The following is a 27,916-nucleotide window of genomic DNA, read 5'->3' as shown; positions in this document are numbered from 1 at the left end:
GGCGTTTCTGCAGGGCTTCCCGCGGCTCGCGCTTCGTCACGTCCCCCTCAGGAGAAGGTCAGGAACGGCCAGGGAACGAAACGTCAGAAATACCCACGCCGCGAGATGAAAAGTCAAAATACCAAGCTAAGGCCCGGCTCCGCAGGCCCCGCCAGCTGACCCACGGCCAGGCCCTCCCGCCCGCGCGCGCTCCCTGAGTCACGCCAGACCCGCACTTCCGCCCTCAAACGCCCCGGCGCCCTCGGGCTGCGTGACGTGATCCCGGCCGGCGCGCTGACGTCACGGGCGTCGGCGTGGGCCTCGCGCGGGCGGGGAGCCTGTGGCGCGCTGGAGCCCAGCCACCCGGCCGCCCCCTTCTGCCGGCGTCGCGTTCAAGGGTCTGAGGAGGCTCCGGGCGGCTGAGCAGTTTCCGCGTCTGCTGCGCCGGCCCCGCGGTGAGTGCAGCTCCTTCCGGGCCCCGGGGTGCAAGGAGGCTTGGGGCGCGCGGGCCTGTGGGACTCGCTTCCCTGCGGCTGCGGTTGGCAGGACTGGGACGACAGGGCCGGGGCCCTTCGGCCGGGAGCTGGGGGGTCGTGGCGAGCTCTCCAGTCTCCTCACTCTCTCCGGCGCTGTTTCATTCGGAAGCCCCAACTCCAAAAGTTGCAGTCGAAAGTAAATTTTTTAAATTGACCTGTTGGCAAGCCTCCGCTGGCCGCCGCCCACTTTTGTGGCCATTGGACTCAGCCCAAGATGTTGGTCAAGCTTCTGCAGGGTTTTAAACTTAGCCCTCGGTGGTGTTTTGTTTAGCGTGTTCGAAGGAGGACAGTTTTGTGGGAGCGGGGTCTCCTCTTTCAGATCGCTCCAGCCGCGCTCTGCCACTTTCGTGGTCCACTGTGTGTTGTGAGAAATAGCGCTGGGAAATTAAAATTCAGGTTTCCCTTCTTTTCCCTTGCAGTTTGTCTCTCGGCCTCAACCCCCGAAGCCACAAGTTTGCTTTAAGAGGGCAAATCACTGTAGGGTGCTTGTGGACAAAAGTCTGTTAAGACAGAACGTCAAGTTCTGGTGTAACGGAAGCTTTCTTGCAAGGGGTCGCATTCCCAAGGCCAGTGTTTCACAGAGCCGTTGTGGGGTGTGTTGGTTTTGAGCTGCTTTCTGTGGCTGTTGCTTTGGATTGTAAGGCGTTGTAGACTTAAAGGGTTATCATTTATTAATGAGTTCCTGACCCATTTTACTCTCACTGGTGAGTTTTCCGAGTTCTGGAGAGACTTGATATTAAAGAATAAAGAACATTGTGAGCGCGCAGTCGTGTCCAGTTCTTTGCGACCCCAGAGGCTGTAGCCCGCTAGGCTCCTGTGTCCAAGGAATTTTCCAGGCAATACTGGAATGGGTTGCCGTGTATTATATCGTCTAAATAACTGCACTGTTGCTCATGGGTGCCGTCTCTTTCAGCACTAGTGCCCCTTTGCCTCTAGCAAACTGCCAGAGATATTACCCTTAAAGTATGTATTAAAGTTGTCACCAGAGGAGGAGAGGAGACCAAGAACAAAATAGGTTTCTGTGTCCATCTTTCTTCAAAGTTGTACGTTAAAAGAAATGCATATTTATGCTGTGGGCAATGTATTGCATTTATTTTGATAGAGCTTTTCTAATTAGTTTTGGTGACAAATTGCTGAAATTTAAGATGTATTATCTAAAGTGTAAATCACTTTTAGAATTTATCGAACAAGTTGAAAAGAATATATAAATTGTATTCACCGTGAAAATGCAGTTTTCTAAAATAGCTTTTGTTTTTCCTTTTCAGATTTACAGCCCTGAAGAATCTACTTTTTTTCCCTCATTTTTTCCCCTGCAGTAATAAATCCCATTATGGACACCCAGAAACTTTATAAAGGGATATAGTTTGAATTCTGCGGAGTGTAATTTTGTGTATGACTTATACTTTTAAAATATGAAGGGTTTTCAGAAACAAGGCTAGTAGAGTTAATTACTGGCATATTATGCATAAGCAGTGTTGGTGATAAGATCTTGTTAGGCATTTGTGATAATACTAGAACAGTCAAGCTGTATCTTGATAAACTTGATTTACCTTTAAATACAAAATGAGTGATATTGTAGATGCATGATTCTTAAATGAAAGACAAGTTATGTAAAAAGGTTCTGCTGTAGAAACCTTATGGTTAACTAGTTTATGGAGGCAATACCTTCAGTTGACCAAATATTATAAAGTGGTAAGCAAAGTTAGGAAGAAAGACAACATAATGATGCTGCAGGAAATGAAAACAAATACAGACAGTATTAACAAAGATAAGTTAGTGGCTTGTGAGTTTTAACATCGTACACAGTATAACAGATATAGGTTCAACAATGCTTGTAGGTGTTGACATCCTCCAAAATTGTTAACTGAAGCTACTTTAACTTTCTTAAGTAAATACTATGATGATAAGCTATGTGAAATTGGCCTTTAGATAATGTGACCATATGAAGACTTACTGTTTACTAGAATAAAAGATTTTTTTTATAAAAAATATATTAAGAGTGCTTGGAGGGAAAAAAGTCTGCATATAGTTTTTTTTCTCTTATAGGATGGCCATTAATTGGCTTGATATCCAGGCTATGTGATTTGTAACCAAAAGCAAATTAAAGGCATAAGTATTGTGTCTTTGTTTAGAATTTTGGGAATATAAACTTCCTTGAAAAATCAAGGAGTGTTAAACATATTTTCAAAAGTGTCTCAACTTCTTTCAGTCTGCTTAGTATTATACCAAATAGTGAACAGAGATAGTACTTGAGTTAATATAGTCCTAAAGAGTATTAAATAGTATTTTGATAATATAGGAGATAGAGTCATCCTGCCTGAGTGTAAATTCAGATGTAAATCCAGTAAAGAAGGTGTAGTGAATTTTATGTAAGTAGGAGCCTATCATTTGATTCTTTTTTAATGGTGAAAAAAAAAAAAAACTAATGTGAAGAGAAGAAAAATTTCATGTAAAGGATTTTTGCTGTCAAAAAGTAAAAATCATGCACAAAACTACCTCCTAAAGACTTGTCCTGGATCCCTTGTATCGAAAAATTAAGAGTGTGATGGAAGACAGCACAGTCTTGTCAAATTGGACAATTGGCAACAAACAAAAAATGACATACGACTTTTCATGTGAGCTCTACCGAATGTCTACATATTCAACTTTCCCCGCCGGTGTTCCTGTCTCAGAAAGGAGTCTTGCTCGTGCTGGTTTTTATTACACTGGTGTGAATGACAAGGTCAAATGCTTCTGTTGTGGCCTGATGCTGGATAACTGGAAACAAGGAGACAATCCTATTGAGAAGCATAAACAACTGTATCCGAGCTGTAGCTTTATTCAGAATCTAGTTTCTGTTACTAGTCTGGAATCTACTTCTAAGAATGCTTCTTCTCCAATGAGAAACAGTTTTACGCACTCATTATCACCCACTTTGGAACATGGTAGATCATTCAGTGGTTCTTATTCCAACCTTTCACCAAACCCTATTAATTCTCGAGCAGTCGAAGACTTTTCCCCATTGAGGACTAACCCCTACAGTTATGCCATGAGTACTGAAGAAGCGAGATTTCTTACTTATCAAATGTGGCCATTAACCTTTCTGTCACCATCAGAATTGGCAAGAGCTGGCTTTTATTATATAGGACCTGGAGACAGGGTAGCCTGCTTTGCCTGTGGTGGGACGCTAAATAACTGGGAACCAAAGGATGATGCCATGTTAGAACACCAGAAACATTTTCCCAGCTGTCCATTTTTGGAAAATTCTTTGGAAACGCTGAGGTTCAGCATTTCAAATTTGAGTATGCAGACACATGCAGCTCGCCTGAGAACATTTATGTACTGGCCATCTACTGTATCAGTTCAGCCCGAGCAGCTTGCAAGTGCTGGTTTCTATTATGTAGGTAAGAAAATGTATAGCTATACATTTTATCTAGTTCATTTTGATTAATATATTGGAACACGTGTGTATTCAGTTATTGTGTTTTCTTTAGGTCGCAACGACGATGTCAAGTGCTTTTGTTGTGATGGTGGCTTAAGGTGTTGGGAATCTGGAGATGACCCATGGGTAGAACACGCCAAATGGTTTCCAAGGTAATTGCTTTGAAAGGTATTTGTATACACAACTCTGTGCGTAAAAGATGTAGGCATGTTTGTGTGTTTTAAGTTTACATTTCAGTATAACAAGCTTGTTTATACCATTAGAAAATTAGCCTTTTAAGACACCAAATTGTAACATTAGTTATTTTGGTAGAAAAATGTAGAATATTCTGTAATTTTTTTCTTTTATAAACCATGTATTCAGGATATAACTTAACTTATTCTTGATGCCTCATTCACAGTTATGGCCATACATTACATTTATGTGTTTTCCATTTTGTTTAAAGTATTATAAAAATATGTAAAGTAGAGCAAAAAGGGGATATGTTAGAAAAAGGTAAGGAAAAAGAAAAACAAGAAGGGACATTAAGTGAATCTAGGAATAGGACAAATATAACAATGCATATAATAAAAACCTGATTGTATAATCAGTTTTAAGTGATTATAATTGTAAATTATTTTTTTCTGTACAATTTTATCTTTTTGTTATATGTATCTCTCTTTAGTCACTTTGTTTCTACCGGTATGTCCTATTTTTTTTTACTATAGCCTGGAAAGAATTTAGAGGCAGTGCTGTTACTGGAATGTTATTGAGTAGTTGTATGAACTTGGACAAGTCATGTGACCCCTTTGAGCCTTTCCTCATCTATAAAATGAGGAAATTGGAATAGGTAATACTGTCTTTTAAAAAAATTACAAGATGTACATAAAATACAATTTTTAAGTATACAGTTTTGTGGCATTAAGTGCATTCACCTTATTCCTCATTCATTACTACTATCAATTTCCAAACTTTTTTTATCTTCCCAAACTGAATCTTGTGTTCATTTAGTTAATTCCTTATATTCCAGCCCCAGGCAACCACCATTCTACTTTCTGTCTCTGTGAATTCAACTCTTTTAGGTACTTTATAAGAGTGGAATCATATCATATAGATAATTTTTCAACTGGTGAGTGACTTTCCTAAATGAGGAAACTCTAAATTATTTTTTTGGGAAAAATCATGTTTTATGGTCATAATTGTATTTATTTTTGGCCTCTCCTTGTGGCTTCTGGGATCTCAGTCCCCATTCAGGGATTGAACCTGGGCAACAGCAATGAAAACACCAAGTCCTAACTACTGGACCACCAGGAAATTCCTAGTTGTCAGAATTTTAAATGACTTGATTGTACTTGGCTCTATGAGATTGGCTTATTCTGTAATTTGGAATTTAATGCTGTATTAAAAAGACAAAAACAGCTTTCTGATTAACAGTGTTTCATTTGCTATAATTTTTCCTTTATAAAGCAAGACCAAACAAAATCTTGGTTTATTTCTGTAATTAATGTTTTGCTTGAAATGGTTACATAAGGGAAAAGGCCAGAAGTACTTTTTGTAAACACTTCTGAAAACAACAAATTTCAATTGTGGATAGTCTTTCATCTCAGAAAATGAAAACCCAAAGTGGATAATCATTATCACTGTATTTTAACACAATTTATTTATTCACTTATTAAATATTTGCATGCCTACTAGATACTATTTTACTTCTGTTTTTTCTCTCCTAACATTTTTAGTTATAATCATTCAAAAGAATTTCCTTTTTCATAAGTATTAATATTTACACGACAGTGTGGAGTCAAATGAAAAGTCAATCCAAAGCAAAATGAAGAAGAACCAAATTAAAGAGAAAGTCAAAATAGTTTTGTGGTACTATTACATATGAGGTTGAAAATAAAACTGGCAGATAAATGCTGATTTTGCAGCAGACCAGTAAGAATACTGGGATTCCTCTTGATTGAGCATGATAGTTCATGACAGTAACAGCATTATCTGGTGGCAAGAGTCTTAGGAATAAGTAGTTAGAAGTAACTGGAAAATCATGATGATCTTTTTTCCCCCTTATAATATCATTTTTAAAAAATTGAAATATAGTTAACATACATAATATGTTTCAGGTGTGCTGTGTCCTGATTTGATGTTTGTATACATAATAAAGTTGTTACCATGATAAGCCTAGTAACCATCTGCCCCTATACAGCTATTGCAATATTGTTGACCATATTAAAACATTTTTTTTCTTTGAAGGATAATTGATTTTGGGGCTTCCCTGGTGACTCAGACAATAAAGAATCTTCCTGTAATGTAAGAGACCTGAGTTTGATCTCTGGGTGGGGAAGATCCCCTGGAGAAGGGAATGTCTGCCCACTCAAGGATTCTTGCCTGGAGAATTCTATGGACAGAGGAACCTGGTGGGCTACAGTCCATGGGGTTCACAAAGACTCGGCCATGATTGAGCGACTAACACTTCAACAACAAAGTCATAATTGCTTTTGCACACATTTTTTTTGCTGTGTGTATATTACATCCCCATGGCTTATTTATTTTACCACTGAATTTTTTATCTCTAAATCCCTTTCACCTATTTCCCTATATGCTTCTGAATACTACTTTAGATGCTGGAGATATTAACAGTGAATAAGACAAGACAAAAATCTTAGTCCTCATAGAATTTATTGGAAGGAGGAAGTATGGAGCAGCCAATGTTCAGTATACTTCCTATCTTTAGTCATTATAAGTTAATCAGTCCCAGAATAAAAATAATTTAGACCTATATTAAGATCAGGAACAATGATGACTTGAACCATGAGCATGTTTACATGATCTCTACTAAATCTACCCCAGTCATCACTTGAAGGACATTGGGTTGTTTCCAGTTTGGAGCAATAATGAATAAAGCCACTCTAAAAATTAGTAAACCTTTGTGAACTTGTTTTCATTTTGTTTAGGTAAATACTTTAAATACTTAGAATTGGGATTAGTGGGTTGGATGGCAAGTTTTGTTTACCATGGTAATTTAGAAGAAACTGCCAAATTGTTTTCTGAAGTGGCTGTAGAATGTGTGAGACCTCCAAGTATTCCAGATTCTTAATGACGTGGTAATATCTTTTTGATTTTAGCCATTCTAATAGATGTGTAGTGGTATTTCACTGTGGTTTTAATTACCATTTCCTTAGTGATTAATGATGTTTATTTGCTATCTAGATGTTTATTTGCTGTCTATATAAGTTGTCGCTCAGTGTCAGCAAGGAATTGGTTCCAGGACACTCCCAGGGTTTCCCCTCAAGAAACCAAAATCCGTGGGTGCTCAAGTTCCTCGTAAGATCATAGTAGAGTCAGCCCTTTGTATCTGTGGGTTCTTTATTCTTGGAACTGTGTTTTCTTTGATGAAGTGTCTTTTAAAGAAGTTTTTTTTTTTTTTTTAATTGCTAGGTTTTGAGAGTTCTTAATGTATTCTAGATACAAGTTCTGCATCAGTTGTGTTTTGGAACATTTGAGTCTGTGACTTGTTTTTTTTATTTTTTTAACAATGTATTTGATGAGCAGAATTTTTTAATTTTGATGATGTCAATTTATCAATTTTATCTTTTATGGATTATGCTGTTGGTTTATTAGTTAAGAAATCTTTACTTAACCTAAGAACAAAAAGATTGTCTCCTGTGTTTTCTTCTACAAGTTACACTGTTTTAGGTTTTGTATTTAAGCATGTAGTCCATTTTTAGTTTGTTTCTGTATACAGTTTGGACATAGATAAAGGCTAATACTTATGAATATTGAGTTGTCTATGTCCATTTGTTGAAAAAACAAAAGGGAAGAAACAGATGTTATATGAACTTCCTGGAATAACCATGGAGAAATTCTAGTAATTTGAAAGCAAGTATTTGGGAAACACTGTCACAGTATATATAGATGAAAATACTTGATACTCTTTATTTTTTTAGGGGGTTTGTGCTTCCTATAAAATGGAAGAGTGGACAGTAGAGAAAGATTAGCAGTCGTTTTGTGAAATATTATATTTTAGGCATCAGTTCAATTCAGTCGCTCAGCTGTGTCTGACTCTTTGCAACTCCATGAATCACAGCACGCCAGGTCTCCTTGTCCACCAACTCCTAGAGTTCACTCAGACTCATGTCCATCGAGTCGGTGATGCCATCCAGCCATCTCATCCTCTGTCGTCCCCTTCTCCTCCTGCCCCCAATCCCTCCCAGCACCAGGGTCTTTTCCAATGAATCAACTCTTCACATGAGGTGGCCAAAGTACTGGAGTTTCAGCTTCAGCATGAGTCCCTCCAATGAACACCCAGGACTGATCTCCTTTAGGATGGACTGGTTGGACCTCCTTGCAGTCCAAGGGACTATCAAGAGTCTTCTCCAACACCACAGTTCAAAAGCATCAATTGTTCGGCACTCAGCTTTCTTCACAGTCCAACTCTCACATCCATACATGACCACTGGAAAAACCATAGCCTTACTAGATGGACCTTTGTTGGCAAAGTAATGTCTCTGCTTTCCAATATGCTATCTAGGTTGGTCATAACTTTCCTTCCAAGGAGTAAGCATCTTTTAATTTCATGGCTGCAATCACCATCTGCAGTGATTTTTGGATCCCCCCAAAATAAAGTTTAACACTGTTTCCACTGTTTCCCCATCTGTTTCCCATGAAGTGATGGGACCAGATGCCATGATCTTAGTGTTCTGAATGTTGAGCTTTAAGCTTTTTCACTCTCCTCTTTCATTTTCATCAAGAGGCTTTTGAGTTCCTCTTCACTTTCTGCCATAAGGGTGGTGTCATCTGCATATCTGAGATTATTGATATTTCTCCCTGCAATCTTGATTCCAACTTGTTCTTCTTCCAGCCCAGCGTTTCTCATGATGTACTCTGGATAGAAGTTCAATAAGCAGGGTGACAATATACAGCCTTGCTGCTGCTGCTGCTGCTAAGTCACTTCAGTCGTGTCCGACTCTGTGTGACCCCATGGACGGCAGCCCAACAGGCTCCGCCATCCCTGGTATTCTCCAGGCAAGACATACTGCTTTTCCTATTTGGAACCAGTCTGTTGTTCCATGTCCAGTTCTAACTGTTGATTCCTTACCTGCATACAGTTTTCTCAAGAGGCAAGTCAGGTGGTTTGGTATTCCTGTCTCTTTCAGAATTTTCCACAGTTTATTGTGGTCCACACAGTCAAAGGCTTTGGCATAGTCAGTAAAGCAGAAATAGATGTTTTTCTGGAACTCTTGGTTTTTCCATGATCCAGCAGATGTTGGCAATTTGATCTCTGGTTCCTCTGCCTTTTCTAAAACCAGCTTGAACATCTGGAAGTTCATGGTTCACAATTGCTGAAGCCTGGCTTGCAGAATTTTGAGCATTACTTTACTAGCGTGTGAGATGAGTGCAATTGTGTGGTAGTTTGAGAATTCTTTGGCATTGCCGTTCTTTGGGATTGAAATGAAAATTGACCTTTTCCAGTCCTGTGACCACTGCTGAGTTTTCCAAATTTGCTGGCATGTTGAGTGGAGCACTTTCACAGCATCATCTTTCAGGATTTGAAATAGCTCAACTGGAATTTCATCACCTCCACTAGCTTTGTTCGTAGTGATACTTTCTAAGGCCCACTTCACATTCCAGGATGTCTGGCTCTAGGTGAGTGATCACACCATCATGATTATCTGGGTCGTGAAGCTCTATTTTGTACAGTTCTTCTTGTGTATTCTTGCCACCTCTTCTTAATATCTTCTGCTTCTGTTAGGTCCATACCATTTCTGTCCTTTATTGAGCCCATCTTTGCATGAAATATTCCCTTGTTATCTCTAATATTCTTGAAAAGATCTCTAGTCTTTCCCATTCTGTTGTTTTCCTCTGTTTCTTTGCATTGATCGCCGAGGAAGGCTTTCTTATCTCTCCTTGCTATTCTTTGGAACTCTGCATTCAGCTGCTTTTATCTTTCCTTTTCTCCTTTGCTTTTCACTTCTCTTCTTTTCACAGCTATTTTTAAGGCCTCTTCAGACAGCCATTTTGCTTTTTTGCATTTCTTTTCCATGGGGATGGTCTTGATCCCTGTCTCCTGTACAGTGTCATGAACCTCCATCCATAGTTCATCAGGCACTCTGTCTATCAGATCTAGTCCCTTAAGTCTATTTCTCACTTCCACTGTATAAAATAAGGGATTTGATTTAGGTCATACCTGAATGGTCTAGTGGTTTTCCCTACTTTCTTCAATTTCAGTCTGAATTTGGCAATAAGGAGTTCATGATCTGAGCCACAGTCAGCTCCTGGTCTTGTTTTTGCTGACTGTGTAGAGCTTCTCCATCTTTGGCTACAAAGAATATAATCAGTCTGATTTCGGTGTTGACCATCTGGTGATGTCCCATGTGTAGAGTCTTCTCTTGTGTTGTTGGAAGAGGGTGTTGGCTACGACCAGTGCGTTCTCTTGGCAAAACTCTATTAGTCTTTGTCCTGCTTCATTCCATACTCCAAGGCCAAATTTGCCTGTTACTCCAGGTGTTTCTTGACTTCCTACTTTTAGACATACCACATTACAGTTTCTAAAACTTATGTTAAGCTTCCAAAGTAAATTGTCTAGAACAGCATTTTCCAAGTCTTACCTTTTTCTCCTTTGAGGTCCAGACGCCTTTACTGTTATTGTATTAATGTAATCAAATAAAAATATCAGAATGTATCAATACATAGTAAAAATTTGTGATGTTTTATGAGAATTTTGTTCCTGTTAGGTGTATATGTGTACTAGGTTGTGATGTAAAATGTTTGTACTATAGTATATAGTCCAAGAGTTTGAAAACTGCTTTTCTAGAATGATCAGAGTATATTTTTGGCATAAAAGAATTTAAAAAGTTTTCCTCTTATGTTTTAGGTGTGAGTTCTTGATACGAATGAAAGGGCAGGAGTTTGTTAGTGAGATTCAAGCCAGATATCCTCATCTTCTTGAACAGGTAAATATGTTTTTATAATTGGCAACATTGGATTCTCCTAGATAATAATTACAAAATACGATTAAAAGTGATCTTTATTTCTTTTTAAAGTTAATGATAGTTATATGTTTTATGTCCATCTTAATGAAACTTTTTAGTTTTTTTTCAGACTACCATGTTTGTTCATGGCTTTTAAAAATTATTTTTTAGTTTTTTGAAAAGTTACACAACCTGCCCCTGTACAAATTTGTGGTAGGGTTGGAAAAGAGTCTTTAGTATCTCCTTCTCCTTTTTGAGAAAAATAAAAAGTAACATTTTAGGAATTTGGAACCTCAGAGAGTGGTTAAGCTGAAATACAACTTTCTAAGTGGAATGAGAAACCATTAATACTTTTTCCTGCTTTCCTGATATTTAAATTCTAATATGGAATTAGCTGCAGTTTAAGGAAATATTTTATGGTGATTAAGATAAAACAGCAAAGTGCAGTATGTAAACTACCCAGTTTTCAAAGCATGTGCATAGTACTTAAGATAAACTTACCTTAATGTGGCTATGCTCAGATTGTTTGAGATTCTGGATTTTACCTATTTTTTTTTTTCCTGTTTCATAGCTCTTGTCAACTGCAAATACCTCTGGAGATGAAAATGCTGATCCACCAAGTATGTATGAAAATATCCCAAATAAAGAATAGGATTTAAGAGTATTAAAAATAAAAGTTTGTAAATAAAGGATTTCTGAGGTTATAGAAAAAAGTGCTAAGAAGTTAGCTCGTAAATATTATGTATCTTTCTATTCTCTAGAGGAGGGAATGGCAACCCACTCCAGTATTCTTGCCTGGAGAATTCCATGGACAGAGGAGCCTGGCGGGCTGCAGTCTGTGGGGTTGCAGAGAGTTGGACATGACTGAGCGACTGAGCACATACACATCTATCTTCTAAGATTCATGACATTTTTAGAGGATTCTTAGAAGTGTTCTAGTTTTTGTTCTTAAAGTGCTCATATTCTAACTGGGGAGACAAGATAGGAATACCAAATGAGAGGTGCAAATAGTAAGCTCTCCAAAGAGGGAAAGTTTGCGGTAAGCTATCATGTTTGGAAAGGCCCAGGTTACATGATTTGAGAATTGGGCTAGAAAAGTAGGTATTTGCCTGGATGTAGTATTTTAGTGCAAGGGTAGGAAATACATCTTCTGGTTATAATTTATAATCTTAGCTACATCTGGCATTTAGTGTAAAGTGTTATTTAGTCTACTGTTACCTTACTAACTTTCTGTCTGGATGATCTAACCAGTGTTGGAAGTGGGATATTGAAGTTCCCTTCTATTATTATATTCCTCTGTATTTCTCCCTTTAGTTATGCTAATATTTGCTTTGGATATTCAGATGTGCCACTGTTTTGTTGCATATAAGTTTACAATTGTTTTATGTATTCTTGATAAGTTGACCCCTTCATCACTGTGTATAGTGATTTTCTTTGTCTCTTAGCACTAATTTTGACTGAAAGTTTATTTTATTTTATGTAAGTAGAGCAACTCCTCATCACTTTTGATTATCATTTGCATAGAACTTTTTTATCTTTTCACTTTCAGCCTTTTATATCTTTCCACTTGCAGTAGGCCACGTACTGTTAGATCTTTTGGGGTTTTAAAATCCGTTCAGCCGTTCTGTGTCTTTTGATTGGAGAATTTAGTCTATTTTCATTTAAAATAGTTACTGATATATAGGGACTTTTTACTGTTTTTTTTGTAAATTGTTTTCTGACTGGGTTTTTTTTTTTTTTAGTTCCTTTGTTCATTTCTTCCTCTCTTGCTGTCTTCATCTCTGACTTAATTTCTATAGTAGTGTACTTTAATTTCTCTATTGTATTTTCTGTATCTACTGTAGGTTTTTTCTTTGTGTTTACCATGAAGCTTACATAAAATATCTTACAGATATAATAGTCTGTGTTAAGCTGATAACAACTTACCTTCAATCGTTTAGAGAAACTCTACAGTTTACTTATCCTCACCCCATGTTTTACACTATTGATGTCGTACTTTATATCTCTTTATATTCTGCATCTAGAAACAGATTATTGGAGTTGTAGTTGTTAGTATTGTTTTTTATTTTTCTGTATTTTTCTATAAGTACTCCTTTAAAAAAATTTTATTGAAATATAGTGGATTTACAGTGTTATGTAGTTTCAGGTGTACAGCATAGTGATTCTGTGATACTATATATTCATTCTTTATCAGATTCCTTTCCCATATAGTTTGTAGTAGAACACTGAGTAGAGTTCCCTGTGCTATACAATAAGTCTTTGTTGGTTATCTCTTTTATATATAGTAGTGTGTATATGATAATCCCATGCCCCTAATTTTTCCCTTTCCCCAGACTTTAGGTTTGTTTCTGAAATCTATGAGTCTGTTTCTGTTTTATAAGTTAATTTAAATCATTTTTAAAAAAACATTTAGATTTCACATATGAGCAATATCATATGATGTTTGTCTTTCTTTGTCTGACTTAGTATGTTAATCTCTGGGTCCATTCATGTTGCTTCAAATGGCATTATTTCATTCTTTCTTTGTGGCTGAGTGAATTCCATTATATATATCTACCATATCTTCTTTATCCACTCCTCTGTCAGTGGACATTTAGGTTTCTTCCATGTCAGGCTGGGCTTTCCAGGTGGCTCAGTGGTAAAGAATCCACCTGCCAAGCAGGAGATGTGGATTTGATCAGTCCCTGAGTTGGGAGGATCCCTTGGAGAAGGAAATGGCAACCCATTCCAGCACAACTTTTGCCTGGGAAATCTCATGGACAGAGGAGCCTGGAGGGCTACAGTTCATGGGGTCACAAGAGTCGGACACAGCTTGGTGACTAAACAACAACAATGTCTTGACTATTGTAAATAGTGCTGCAGTGAACATTGAGGTGCATGTATCATTTTGAATTATGATTTTCTGCAGATATATGCCCAGGAGTAGGATTGCTGAGTCATATGGTAGTTATAGTTTTAGGCTTTTAAGGAACCTCCATACTGTTCTCCATAGTGGTTATAACCAGTGTACATTCCCACCAGTAGTGAAGGAGGGTTCTCTTTCTGTACTCCCCTTCCAGCATTTATTTTTGTAGACTTTGATATTAGCTCTTCTGACCAGTGTGAGGTGATATCTCATTGTAATTTTCATTTCTATTTCTGTGATAAACTAGTGATGCTCAGCATCTTTTCATGTGCCTTTTGGCCATCTGTATGTCTTTAGAAGATCTTCTGTCTCTTTTTGATTGGATTTGTTGTTTTTACATAGAGCTAATGAACTCTGTATATTTTGGAGATTAACCCCTTGTCAGTCACTTTGCAAATATTTTTTTCCCATTCTGTAGGTTGTCTTTTTGTTTTGTTTCCGGTTTCCTTTGCTGTGCAAAATGTATTACTGTTGTTTTAACTTATACTAGACATACAATTACAGTATAGTGTGTTTTGAATTTGACCTGCATACTTAATTTTACCAGTTAAGTTTTATACTTTTATATGTTTTCATGTTATTACTTAAGGTCTCTTCATTTTAACTTGAAGAAATCATTTTACTGTTTCTTATAAAACAGGTTTCATGTTCATGAACTCTGTCAACTTCTGTTTGACTGGAATGTCTTTATTTCTCCTTCATTTCTGAAGGACAATTTTGCCAGTATTTGTTTTGCTGAAAGTTGTACTTTTATTTTGGTTTCAAAGGATTTGTTAACAAAAGAAACTGCTTGTTACACACGAATAAGCAGTTTCAATATTTAATATTCAGTAATTAATTTGGCTTAATTTCAGTGTACAGTCATAAAAGAAAAGAAATAGAGACAGTAGAGAGAAATAATAGCATATACATCTCTACATTGGGCCAACACCCACGTTGATCTAGCATTGAACAGTGCTGGAAGTCCCACGTAACAGCAGTCTGGAGTCCTAACTGGGAAAGGGTCCTGTCAGTACATCCACCACACAGGCCAGACTTCAGATTGCAGCTTTGGGAGCTGCTGCTTATGATCCTCGGCCACAAACTCATAACAGTTTGCATGCAAAAATGCAGTTCTGGTTTTTCTTTAACTTTTACAATGCTGTTTGTTTCATCTTGTGAGTCATAAAGTTCTTTAGACTCTGGGGGCCTGATTGAGTCCCCAGAGGCTTAAGAAATTCTAAAGCTGGATTGCCCCAGTGGTCCAGTAGTTAAGAATCAACCAGCTAATGCAGGGACACCAGTTCAACCCCTGGTCCGGGAAGACTGCACATGCTGCAGAGCAGTTAAGCCCATATGCTACCACTACTGAGCCTGTGCTCTGTAACACAAGAAGCCACCACAATAAGAAACCTGCATGTTGAAATTAGAGAAGGCCTGTGCAGCAAACAGACCCAGTGCAACCAAGAATAAATAAGTGAATAAATAAATAATCAAATACAAAGCACTCGTTAAAAAAAAAAAAATCCAAAACCCACTCCCTTTCTTATCTGAAGTGCTGTTTGACTTGCTGGTAACGATTGGTGTTCATGCATGCAGGCAGGCATGTAGTCCGGGCAAGGTCAGAAGTCGGTTAGAGGTATTCTCCCCTACTTGCGAAGCCTGAACAAGGCTACCTTCATTTTGAATTTCCCAAACAGTGTTCTTGGTTGGCATTTGTTTTTCTTTTATCACTTGGATATATTAAGTCTTTCTCTCCTAGCCTGCAAGGTTTCTGCAGAGAAATGTGCTGATAGCCTTAGGGGGTTCCCTTGTATGTAATGATTCTTTTTTTTTTTTTTTTTTGCTGCTTTCAAAATGCTTTCTTTGTCTTTTTGTTTTTAATATTTTGAGTATAATGTGTCTTGGAATAATCTCTGGCCTGATCTTGCTTGGGGTTCTCTGTACTTGCTCTTTCTGGATATCCGTATCTCTCCCAAGATTTGGGAACTGAAGTTTTAAGCTATTATTTCTTAAAGTAAGCTTTCTACCCCTTTTTTCTGTCTTCTGGGATTCCTGTGATGTAACTGCTCATCTGCTTGGTGGTGCCCTATAATTCATGTGGTCTTCTGTCCCTCTTTTATTCTCTTTTTGTTCCTATAACTGGCTAATTTCAAATGATCTCCATTTGGGTTCTCATTCTTTTTTTCTTCATCATCAAGTCTGTTGAATTTCTCTATTGATTTTCAGTTCTGTCCTTTTTTTCTTCAGCTCCACGTCTTCTGTTTGATCTTTTTTCTTTTTCTTGATTAAATTTCTGATTCTGGTTTCTATTTCTTGTTTAAACTTCTGATTTTGTTCATGAATTGTTATTTTCATTTAGTTGTTTACTGTTGTTCTCTTGAATTTTACTGAGTTTCTTTAAGGTGACTGTTGAGTTCATTGTCAGACAAATCATAGATCTTCATTTCTTTGGGGTCAGTCTGGATGTTTATTAGTTTCTTTTGATGGTATTGTATGTGCCTTATTTATATATTTATATGCTGTATGTAGCCTGGCCATAGTATCTGTGCATTTGAAGGAGCGAACACCATTTCCAGTTTTTACTGATTGGTCTTGCCAAGTGAGGACCTTCTTTTGTCAATTTTGATGGATACAGAGCTGTTTTGGGGTCTGTTGCTGGGACCATAGTCAGGGATTCTGGCACCTGGGTACAAGCCAGTCTTCTCAAAATCACTCTCCTTGGTTTTGGAATACACTAGGCTTTCAGAATCTTATATCTCAATCACAGAGCCTCTCACAAAGGCACTTTGGTCCTTGGACGGATTCCAAATTGTTGTTGCGTGGGGAATCCAGATGGGAGACATCTTAATTAGCAATCTTGCTATCATTACTCTTTTGTATCCTTCTTAAGGTATCGTCCTCACTTGGCTTCCTGGACACCACATTGTTGATTTTCCCATTTCCCTGGTTGATCATGAACAATTTCCTTTGGTGGTTACTCCTTTTTCAAACCTCTTATGTGATGGAGTACCCCTCAACGTTCAGCCCAAAGGTAGTTCTCCATTTCCTGAGCTGCAGACTAGCATGTTCAACCACCTGTTTAAACCTCTGCTTGTTTATAATGGGTTTCTCAGAGTTAATAGGACCAGAGCAAACATTTTCTCCCTGCCCTTCGTACCTCAGATGTGCTTTTTCTCTGATCTCCCTTGCTCAGTTAATGTTCCCCACTTCCTGAGGTTGACTTAAGTTAGACATCATCCCTGATTCCTCCTTTTACTTTGTGTATTTAAGCTATTAAAAGTCCTTTCATCTCTATAATATGCCCCAAATCTTACCACTTCTCTTCATCGTCCCCACTGTTAACCTGATTCAAGCTTCTATCACCTTTTGTCATAAAATCCTAACAGGTCTCCCTGACTCCATTTTACCTCACTAAAGTTTATCACAGAGCTGCCAGAATCAGCTTTTGAAAAAACAAATCAAGTTTTATCAGTCTTAGAATATTCTAGCAGACTTAAAATATAAACTCCTCCCAAGGCTCTACGTGATCTAGGCCTCACCCTACTCTCTGACTGCACCGCCTTACTATTTCTTGAATAATATCAAGCTTTCCTCTTGACTTGAGGCTTTTATACTGGCTGTTCTCTTTGCCTGAAAGACTTCTTTCAGATATTCCCATATTCATTCCTTATCGTTCAGTTGTTTGCTTTGCTGTTACCTATTCAGACAGGGTTCCACATACGTTTGAGCAAGGGAGCACACACAGTGTATATTTACATTTATTATACAACAGTTTTCCAGCAGATGGCAGTAAAGTATCTTGAAGAATGATGTCTTTTTATAATTTTCACATTGCCATATTGGCTGGCATTTGTTATCAGAAAATGCCTCTCTGATCACCTTATCCTGAATGTCCTCCTGCTGCTTCCTAGTTTGTCTTAACCACCTTATTCTGCTTTATTTTCTTCAGAACATGTGTTGCTATCTGAAGTCATATTAGTTTAATTCTTTAATCACGTTTTTTTAAACCACGTTTTTAGATGTGTTCTGTGTGAATTAGTCTTCCACTTTACTGATCTTCCCATCTTTGTTTTTTTCTGCTTCATCTGTCCACCTCTTCAGGTCCTGTCTATCCTTAAGGTTCAAACTCTTGTGTGATCTTTTTCATTAAGTCTTTGTTGATTTCTTCCACTTTCCTAGCTGAATTGAGATTATTCTCGCTTCTAAATTTGTGTAGCATCTCAGTTTCCAAAAATAACTGTACAACAGAGTCATTTGAGGAATTTTTAGGATATTCTTATGTTCCATCCCTAAAGACTCTAACTAAGATATGGGAATTGGTATTTTTTTAAAGTACAGCCTGTTACTGGGCTTCCTTGGTGGCTCAGTACCACCAAATAACCTGCCTGCCAATGCAGGAGTCATGTGTTCGATCCCTGGGTTGGGAATATCCCCTGGAGAAGGAAATGGCAGCTCTCTCCAGTATTTTTGCCTGGGAATTCCTATGGGCAGAGGAGTGTGGTGGGCTGTTGTCCATGGGGTCACAGAAAAGTCGGATACAGCTTAGCAACTGAACAACAATAACAGCAGCCTCTCCTTTGATCCTTACCAGGTTCAGACTTCTGTTGGAGTTATAGGTAACTTGTGCATACAGCTCATCTCCATTACCAGCATATAATCACGTCTAGAGTAAAGATTATATCAGAGTCATTATTGTTCCCCATATTTTTATATTTATGGAATTTACCCAAATATATATCTTTTAAAATAGTTGTTCATTTTGGACCTGGAGAAAGTTCTTCAGACGATGCAGTCATGATGAATACACCTGTGGTTAAAGCTGCCTTGGAAATGGGCTTTAGTAGAAGCCTGGTAAAGCGGACAGTTCAGAGTAAAATCCTAACAACTGGAGAGAATTACAAAACAGTTAATGATATTGTGTCAGCACTTCTTAATGCTGAAGATGAGAAAAGAGAAGAAGAAAAGGAGGAAGAGAAGGAAAGACAAACTGAAGAAACAGCATCAGGTATTTGGGAACGTTAGTCCCCTGCATTATTTCCGTTGAGGTCTTGTAGGACTGTCTCATGTGTTGCAGGACAGTGAGTATCCCTGTCTCTCCACTGACTGCTGGTGGCAGCCAGCAGTCATTTCCAAACCTCACATTCCCTTCACTGTGAGCAACGTATTACCCTAGTTGAGAATCACTGACTACAGTTTTTTTTCTTTTTGAATGTTTTTTTCTCCCCAAGAAGATCCCTGATTTATGCTAATCAGAGGATTTTGTCATAATTTCTTTCTTGAGCTATATTGCCTTTCTCCCTCATACATTAACAGATCTAAACTGTTTGGAAAAAGTAAGATTTTAAAGCTGGGGGCCTGTCTCATTTCTACTTTTTTTTTTTAAAGTTCCTTTAAATCATATTCTTAACATGGCATTTTACTGTCTAATCCTAGCTTAGTGATCCTTATAGAAAAAATAAAATCCATGATGAAATTCTAGGATTTGATAAGCACCTCCCCAACACAAAGATCATAGGGAATTGATTTTGGTATTCATCTTTATTGTGTTAAGCTTCAGACTTCCACAACAAGTCTTCTGAGTAATCATTCCTTTAACAAATACTAACTGAACATGATCACCTGTACCAAGTACTGTGCTCCCCATGGTGCTTGCTTTCAAGGAGCATAGAGACTAGCTGTGGAAACTAGTATGCAAAAAGATAGGGTTACAGGGCCAGTAGAACTGAAAGTTGCATACATAGTGTAAATTTGACTGTCAGACTGGAAAACACTTTTTCTATTTAAGCTTGTAAGTAATGATAGGAATAGTTTGAGAACTGTATCATTTGGCCGTGTAGCAAAATGTTTAAGGTCTGATTTCTAGTTGAGACAAATTTGTGTTTAAATCCTGGCTTTGTCAGTTACCAGCTTAGTGATTAATTTAACCAGAACTCTTGTTTTCTCATCTGTAAAACAGGGATGATAGTACTACAAATTGCATGGGGCAGCTATAGAAATTAAATGAGAGGTTACAAGTAAAACAATTTAGTGCCTTTACCTAGCACATCAAAATTTTTTTTAAGTATATTGCCTTGGGAAGTGGGAGGGTCTTCGTGCAAGAAAGGGCCCAGGGATAGTGAGATTATTAACCAGAGGGCAGGAGGAGAAAGGGACCACAGAAGATGAGATGGTTGGATGACATCACTGACTCAATAGACTTGAGTTTGAGCAAATTCCGGGAGATAGTGAAGGGCTCCTGGAGTGCTGGAGTTCATGGGGTCACAAAGAGTCGGGCATGACTGACCAGCCGAACGACAGCAACAATAAAATACACGTTAAATGAAATCACTCTAATAAACCTGGACACCATAGTTTTGTGACTTTCTTGTATTTTGTAAAATTCAGAGAAAAGTCTTGAATTACAGCTTTGAAATTGTTTCTTAATAATCAAAAAAAGAATAGAGAGGAAGAGTTTAGGATACTAATAAGAGAAGATCATTAAAACACCTGACCGATATATAGATTAGAATGGGACATAAGCAAAGCCAGGAGACAACTCTTTTGTTAGTAGGGTTGGAAATGACATGGAGCTATAGCATCAGGTGAAGAACAGATCTGTTAGTAGTAAGGTGAATTATTAAGGCAGAAGGATAAATAAGTTGTGGGTAGAGAAGGGACTTTCATAATTTTGAGATGAATAGTGTGTTTCACTCCTTGGTGGTTGTTCAGTCACAGATGAATAGTGTGTTTCACTCCTTGGTGGTTGTTCAGTCACTCAGTCATGTCCAACTGTTTGTGACCCCAAGGGAATGGTCTTTTTTTTTTTTTTTTAACAACTTTACAATAGACTTCTTTATTTTTTATTAAACTTGTAAATATAGAGATGTACAAAATGCTAAAGCCTTTGGCTGTGTGGATCATAGCAAGCTGTGGAAAACTTTTAAAGAGAGGGGAATACCAGATCATCTTACCTGTCTCCCAAGAAACCTGTATGCGGGTCAAGAAGCAATAGTTAGATTGGTTCAGGATTGAGAAAGGAGTATGACAGGGCTGTGTGTTGTCACCCTATTTATTTAACCTATACACTGAGCACATCGTGAGAAATGCCAGGCTGGTTGAGTTACAAGCTGGAGTCAAGATAGACGGGAGAAATATCAACAACCTCAGATATGTGGATGAAACCACTCTAAAGGCAGAAAGGAAAGAGGTAAAGAACCGCTTGATGATGATGAAAGAGAAGGGTGAAAAAGCTGGCTTAAGACTAAATATTAAAAAAACTAAGGTCATGGCATCTGGCCCCATTACTTCATGGCAAATAGAAAGGGAAAAGGTGAAAATAGTGACACATTTCCTCTTCTTGGGCTTTAAAATCATTGCAGATGGTGACTGCAGCCATGAAATCGGAAGACGATTGCTTCTTGGCAGGAAAGCTATGACAAACCTAGGCAGTGTGTTGAAAACAGAGACAGCAGTCTGCTGACAAAGGTCCGTATAGTCAAAGCTATGGTGGTCATGTACGATTGGTAGAGCTGGACAGTAACGAAGGCAGAGCACCAAAGAATTGACGCCTTTGAACTGTGGTGCTGGAGAAGACTCCTGAGAGTCCCTTGGACAGCAGGGAGATCAAAGCATTTAGTCCGAAAAGAAATCAGCCCTGAATACTTATTGGAAGGACCGAACAGCAACTTTTTTTTTTAAGGCTGAAAGCAGGCAATTAAATATTGGTGATTGGGGCATCAAAAGAGGAAGTTTTTGAAAAATACTTCAGGAATTTATGCCTATAGTCTATTTAACAATGGATTTTGTGTGGTTTAAGGTTAAAGGAGAAAACATTACTTTAAAAACAAGACTAGGCTTGATTCGTATGCAGTCTTTTTAAATTGCTATAAACCTAGACCTTTATAAAATATTGGTAGCCAACTCTGTGCCAGATACTGTGATAAATACTTCACATATATCTCATTTAATCCTTACAACTCTTTGAGAAAGGTACTATTATTATCTACATTTTACAGATGAGGAAACTGAGGTATGTGAAGGTTACGGCACATAGCTACTAAGTGGCTGTGCCTGTGTGGGCAGCTAGGTTTGTCCTAACTCTGCAGCTCAAACTCTTCAGCACTGCTTACTGCTTTTATTCCCTGCCCCCCGACTCTGGCTCTTTGTTGCTGAACGCAGGCTGTTCTCTAATTGCAGCGAGTAGGAGCTGTTCTCTGTTGCGGAGTGCGGGCTTCTCACTGCGCTGTCTTCTCTTGTCGCAGAACACTGGCTCTAGGCCCGTGGGCTTCAGAGGTTGTGCTGCATGAGCTCAATAGGTGCAAGGCTCTAGGGTGCCAGCTCAGCAGTTGGGGAGCAAAGGCTTAGTTGCCCTGCAACATGTGGAACCTTCCTGGAACAGGGATCAAACCCATGTCCCCTGCATTGGCAGGCAGATTCTTAACCAGTGGACCACCAGGGAAATCCTGCTTACTACTTCTTAAACACGAAGAGACTAGGAGACTTGATTCTACAACTGATTGTTCCTGTGACACTGGACAGGTCACTCATTCCTCCTGAGTCTTTCTTACCCTATCTGGAAATAAGAAACATTCATAACCGACTTGTTTCATTGATAGGATCTTTTTATCTAATGAGACAATTCATATGAAAATGCTTATAAACGTAATGTGATATAATGCAAAGAGAAGTCAGTATTTCATTGGGGCAAAGTATAGAGGTGGCATATTCATATTATCCTTTAAAATTCTCTTCCTACTTTCTGCAGGATAAAGCAGGATTCTAAGATAGGTTAAAAGATAAAATGTTACAGAAAAACCCAAACAAACATTTTGGCCAACCCAATATATAGACTCAAGTAGGTTACAAAAACAGAGGCCATGTGTATACTACATACTATGCCATGGTATAGTATGTATACTATATACCTACCAAATCTTCTGAAAGTTTTCCAAATGACAGACATTAAGATGCAGACAAGTAATTTTGTTCTTTTTTTCTAGCTCCTATTTAGTGTCTGAATTGTTCATAGTGTTGGTTGTTAGTGACTATGAGTGTGGTTGGAGCAGTTTATAATCTAATATATTTTTTCTTTTTTTTTTAACATTGAAGATGATTTGTCATTACTTCGGAGGAATAGAATGGCTCTCTTTCAACAGTTGACGTGTGTGCTTCCTATCCTGGATAATCTTTTAAAGGCCAATGTAATTAATAAACAGGAGCATGATATTATTAAGCAAAAAACACAGATACCTTTACAAGCAAGAGAACTGATTGATACCGTTTTAGTTAAAGGAAATAGTGCTGCCAGCATCTTCAAAAACTGTCTTAAGGAAATTGACCCTACATTATATAAGAACTTGTTTGGTGAGTTTGTTGTACAATTATTTTTAGAATTGTGTTCATCTTTGTGTTTGATAAATTGAATCCAGTTAGCAAACTGTGTACATTTGTTCTAAAAAAATGAAGTCTTTTATTGCCCAAGTAGCTTGGCTAAATAATATCCAATGATATATAACTAAAATCTATGTATTCAATACATAGTAGGGGAAAAATAATATGTAGTAGGCAAAGCAGTCTTGTATTTGGTAGAGTAATGCTTTAAAATATTTTTTTAATTGAGGTGTAGGTGGTTTACTGTATTGTGTTAGTTCCAGGGGTACAACAGTTATTTAAAATTTTTATAGATTATATTCCATTTATAGTTACTATAAAATATTGGCTATTTTCCCTGTGCTATACAATGGACCTTGTAGCTTGTTTATTTTATACATAGTAGTTTGTACCTCTTAATCTTCCTACCCCTGTTTTGCCCACCCCCACCCCCACTGGAAATAGTGCCGCCACTAGTTTGTTCTCTATATCTATGTCTGTCTTTTATGTCACGTTCACTAGTTTTGTGTTTTAGATTCCACATATACATGGTGACGTAGTGTTTCTCTGACTTATTTCACTAAGCACAATACACTCCTGGTTCCATCTGTGTTGTTGAACGTGACAGAATTTTATTTCTATGGCTGAGTGTTAGAGTGATTTTTTTTTTGTATGTTTTTCTTTCCTCAGTGGAAAAGAATATGAAGTATATTCCAACAGATGTTTCAGGTAAAACAAAATTAAGACTTGGGACCAACATAAAATATTACCCTTAAAAAAATTATTTATGTATTTATGTATTATTTTTGGCTGTGCTGGGTCTTTGTTCCTGTGCAGGCTTTCTCTAGTTGTGGCGAGTGGAGGCTGCTCTTCATTGCAGTGCACAGGCTTTTCATTATGGTGGCTTCTGTTGCAGAGTACAGGTTCTGGGGTGCACAGGCTTCAGTAGTCAATGTGTGGGCTCTAGCTGTGGTTCCAGGCTCTAGAGCACAGGCTCAGTAGTTAGGGTTCCTGGGTTCCAGAGCACAGGCTTAAGTAGTCGCAGTGCGTGGGCTCAATAGCTGTGGCTCCTGGGCTCTAGAGCACGGGCTCAGAAGTTGTGGTGCACAGGTTTAGTTGCTCCACTGCATGTGGGATCTTCCTAGATCAGGGATTGAACTTGTGTCTCCTGCATTGGCAGGCAGATTCTTTACCAATGAGCCACCAGGGAAGCCCCTATCCTATTATTTTTTTAATGGAAGGTAAAGTAGAAACTGAATTTCACTGAGGTTTTTGTTGTTATAGGTCTGTCCCTGGAAGAGCAGTTGAGAAGGCTGCAAGAAGAAAGAACTTGTAAAGTGTGTATGGACAAAGAAGTTTCTATTGTATTCATTCCTTGTGGTCATCTGGTAGTATGCCAGGAATGTGCCCCTTCTCTAAGAAAATGCCCTATTTGCAGAGGTATAATTAAGGGTACTGTTCGTACATTTCTCTCATAAAAGAAAAATAAGCTGTATGTTAGCTTATGTATAAAAATCTTTAAAATATTGTCTGAAGTTGTTTGAAGTAAAAAAAGGAATTACTGACTCCTTAATTAGTAACATTTGTATTCTCTGCTTTCTTTGGTACTAATACTTGTGTTTCAAAAAAATGGTGTCATATATAATATTTAATCTCTGTTTATATGAAAAGTAAGGTTTATGTTTGAGCTGTGTTAGTGTACAATGTGCACACAGAAGTTAAAGGAGCAGTGTTAATGCTGTTATGTATCATTTTAGGAGTGATGGATCTGGTATTCTTTCTGAAAGCTTTGAGTACTACTTTAGAGTACAGTTGAAAAGAACTGGAAACCAGGAACTCTGGAGTTTATCACAGTTATATTGCCAAATTCTCATTGGTTCTTTTTCAGTTGTGTTGTTTTTCAAATAGTGGTACAGTGTTGAGACAAGGTCCTGGTTCCTACTCAAAAAAAATATGCATAACAAAGTCTTTGAGTTCCACAGAACTGGGGCCCCCACCCAGGTGGAGGATGGTAACATCAGGCTGAACACAAGATTCCTGGAGCACCGCTCCGTTGCCTCACCAGTAACCAATCAGGAAAAAATCATACACCCTGAAGCCCTCATCCCAAATGTTGCCTCCTGTTTCTGGGGACCAGTGATGACCATCCTATTAGGTCTCCTGTTTGGCCCCTGTCTATTTCATCTCTGAGAGGAGCCAACAGTTTCAAGCTAAATTGCTGTTATTACAAGGTGAATGCTGGTTTCAGGCACAGAATACCTCAACTTAGATCAGGTAGAGAGAGACTTCTGCTTTGTTAGGCAGGCCTACGCCCATGCACAGCAGGAAGAAATTACAGAAGGAAAAGACCTCCGCTCCAGTTCCCAAGAAGGATCTTGATTTTGAAGTCTCTCAGCAGGGAGTTAGGGGAAGCAAACTGACTGAAACCGCCCACCCTGGCCAGGCACCATAATAACCATTTGCAAGAGTTGTTTTACAACAGGAGATCCTGGTATGGAACACGGAACTAGTAAGCCACCACAAACCGGAAGGGTTCAGGAAAGGTCAAAATGAGACACCACATGTCCGACAACCTCCCAGAATCCTCACATCTGGCATCCATCTTGGCTGAACCAGGCGTGCACCGCCAGGAAGGACTCTGAGCCAGAATGATTTGGCTAAAAACAACCCGGAAACTAATCCCATCACCGTAAAACCCGAGACTGCCAGAGCAGTTCTCCTGGGTTCCCTCACCCTACTGCTCTCCACTTGGGCGCCCCTTCCTGATAAAATCTCTTGCTTTGTCAGCAAAAGATAAAATGGTGTCATATATAATATTTAATCTGTGTTTATATGAAAAGTAAGCTTTATGTTTGAGCTGTGTTAGTGTACATATGTGTACACAGGAGAAGTTAAAGAAGCAGTGTTAATGCTGTTACGTATCATTTTAGGAGTGACTGGATCTGGTATTCTTTCTGAAAGCATTGAGTACTACTTTAGAGTATTGTTGAAAAGAACTAGAAACCAGGAACTCTGGAGTTTATCACAGTTATATTGCCAAATTCTCATTGGTTGTTTTTCAGTTGTGTTGTAAGATAAGGATTTTTCTCTTAGTGGTATAAAAGTTTTTCCCTAGTTTGTGAGAAACATCTTAATAAAAGGTCTTTAAAAAGACTACATCAATTCACATCAGTTTTGTTGTTGTTGTTCTGCTTTATAATTTCCATAAACTTTCATAAGGTTATATAAGAATGAGATAATATACATAAGCATAGTACTTGTCACATTGTAAGCAGTTCAAATGCAAATTATTAAATTAAAAAACTGAATTCATAAAACAAATTACCAAAAAATGTTTTTTTAATAATAATGGAATTTATGAGAATTTCTTTCAGATGACAGTATCTGTCTAGTTGCTTTGTATATTGTAGATACTATTTGAATTAAAAATCCATGTCAAACATTCTTAACAAAATTATGTAAATCTTCATTGGGATTTAAGAAAATAGTGTCATCATTTTGTTGTAGAGGTGGTGGTGGGAGGTTGAATACAGCTAATGGAAAGTATGTTCTTTGGGGCCCAGTCATATTTGACCTTTCCCAGATCTGGGTCTTTGACAGACTTCTGAGACCAAGTGAAAAGGAGGTCGAGTATTAAAAATTCTTATCCCCAAACTCCATTAGATTCTTTCAAGTAAAGTGTATAGTAGGAAGAAAGAAAATTTCTCTATCTTTTTTTTAAGTCAGACTTTATAGGTGCCATTTAATGATGGTTAAGTGAAAATAGGCAGGAATTCTATAGGAAACAGTGTCTGCAGGGCCCTGGCATGCACTCTAAGGGCCATGGAGGCAGGCCCTGTACCAGCCTGCCCGTGGCACAGCCCCTCTCTTCTGTGAGTTGTGGGACACTCACCACTTGGCCTAGGGCTGGGTCTCCAGAAAGCCCGAGTCCTCTGTTGGGCAAAGAGCAGCCCTGCAGGCTCCATGACACATCTGTGGGCCCAGGTCTGGCCCTGTGAGGAATCTGAGGCTCCGTGTCTGTCAGGGAGCTGCAGCAAGTGTTCATCAGGTAGGAGAGGGCCTGGCTGGTGGCAGTGCGTGTGGCAAGGCCAGGAGAGTGCGGTCCACCAGCGGGGCTCTTGCCTTCATTCATCATGATATGCTGGTGCGTTGGTGTAAGTCTGAATGCATACTTCTAGGTGCGAGACCTATGTCAATAAGAGAAAGATTCTCCTTGCCATTATAGAAGGAATTTAAAGAGGGGATTAGATCATTTTTAAAACTACTGTGCTAAAATAGTACTCAGTATCCACTGTGTACCAGCACTGTGGAAAGTTCTTCAAGAGATGGGAATAGCAGACCACCTTATCTGCCTCCTGAGAAATCTGTATGCAGGTCAAGAAGCAACAGTTAGAACTGGACATGGAACAACAGACTGGTTCCAAATTGGGAAAGGAATCTGTCAAGGCTTTATATTGTCAGCCTGCTTATTCAACTTACATGCAGAATACATGAGAAATGCTGGGCTGAATGAAGCACAAGCTGGAATCAGGATTGCTAGAGAAATATCAATAACCTCAGATATGCAGATAACACCACTCTTATGGTAGAAAACGAAGAGGAACTAAAGAGCCTCTTTATGAAAGTGAAAGAGGAGAGTGAAAAAGCTGGTTTAAAACTCAACATTGAAAAAACAAGATCATGGCATCTAGTCTTATCACTTCATGGCAAATAGATGGGGAAACAATAGAAACACTGGCAGACTTTATTTTCTTGGGCTCCAAAAATCACTGCAGGTGGTGACTGCAGCCATGAAATTAAA

The 27,916-nt window shown here is 38.4% G+C and overlaps 1 protein-coding gene across 4 annotated transcripts; it reads left to right on the top strand.

The window, feature by feature from the left end:
• Positions 1-268: 268 nt before the first annotated feature.
• On the top strand, positions 269-26,286 carry BIRC2 (baculoviral IAP repeat containing 2). Of its 4 annotated transcripts, none has more exons than XM_070803299.1 (9): positions 269-434; positions 1,781-3,898; positions 3,989-4,088; positions 10,784-10,862; positions 11,452-11,500; positions 18,518-18,772; positions 22,855-23,109; positions 23,806-23,844; positions 24,400-26,286. In XM_070803299.1, exons 2-9 carry the CDS (start codon positions 3,061-3,063, stop codon positions 24,591-24,593), a joined length of 1,809 nt encoding a protein of 602 aa, XP_070659400.1. In that variant the 5' UTR covers positions 269-434; positions 1,781-3,060; the 3' UTR covers positions 24,594-26,286. The 4 variants fall into 4 exon arrangements, with proteins under 4 accessions (XP_070659400.1, XP_070659402.1, XP_070659403.1 ...); XM_070803300.1 differs by lacking the exon at positions 269-434 and adding an exon at positions 522-651; XM_070803301.1 differs by lacking the exon at positions 23,806-23,844.
• Positions 26,287-27,916: the final 1,630 nt, after the last annotated feature.

Source organism: Bos indicus, chromosome 15 (assembly GCF_029378745.1).
Source record: "Bos indicus isolate NIAB-ARS_2022 breed Sahiwal x Tharparkar chromosome 15, NIAB-ARS_B.indTharparkar_mat_pri_1.0, whole genome shotgun sequence".
Taxonomy (NCBI): domain Eukaryota; kingdom Metazoa; phylum Chordata; class Mammalia; order Artiodactyla; family Bovidae; genus Bos; species Bos indicus.
Note: the sequence above shows the minus strand (reverse complement) of the source record. Positions and strands in the feature narration are given on the sequence as shown.

Bases quoted from the DNA above. Each gene is read 5' to 3' on its own strand.
- BIRC2 (XM_070803299.1), top strand. From the start codon at position 3,061: ATGGAAGACAGCACAGTCTTGTCAAATTGGACAATTGGCAACAAACAA. The intron at 10,863-11,451 runs GTAAATATGTTT...CCTGTTTCATAG, and splicing joins ATCCTCATCTTCTTGAACAG to CTCTTGTCAACTGCAAATAC. The intron at 23,110-23,805 runs GTGAGTTTGTTG...TTCTTTCCTCAG, and splicing joins ATTATATAAGAACTTGTTTG to TGGAAAAGAATATGAAGTAT.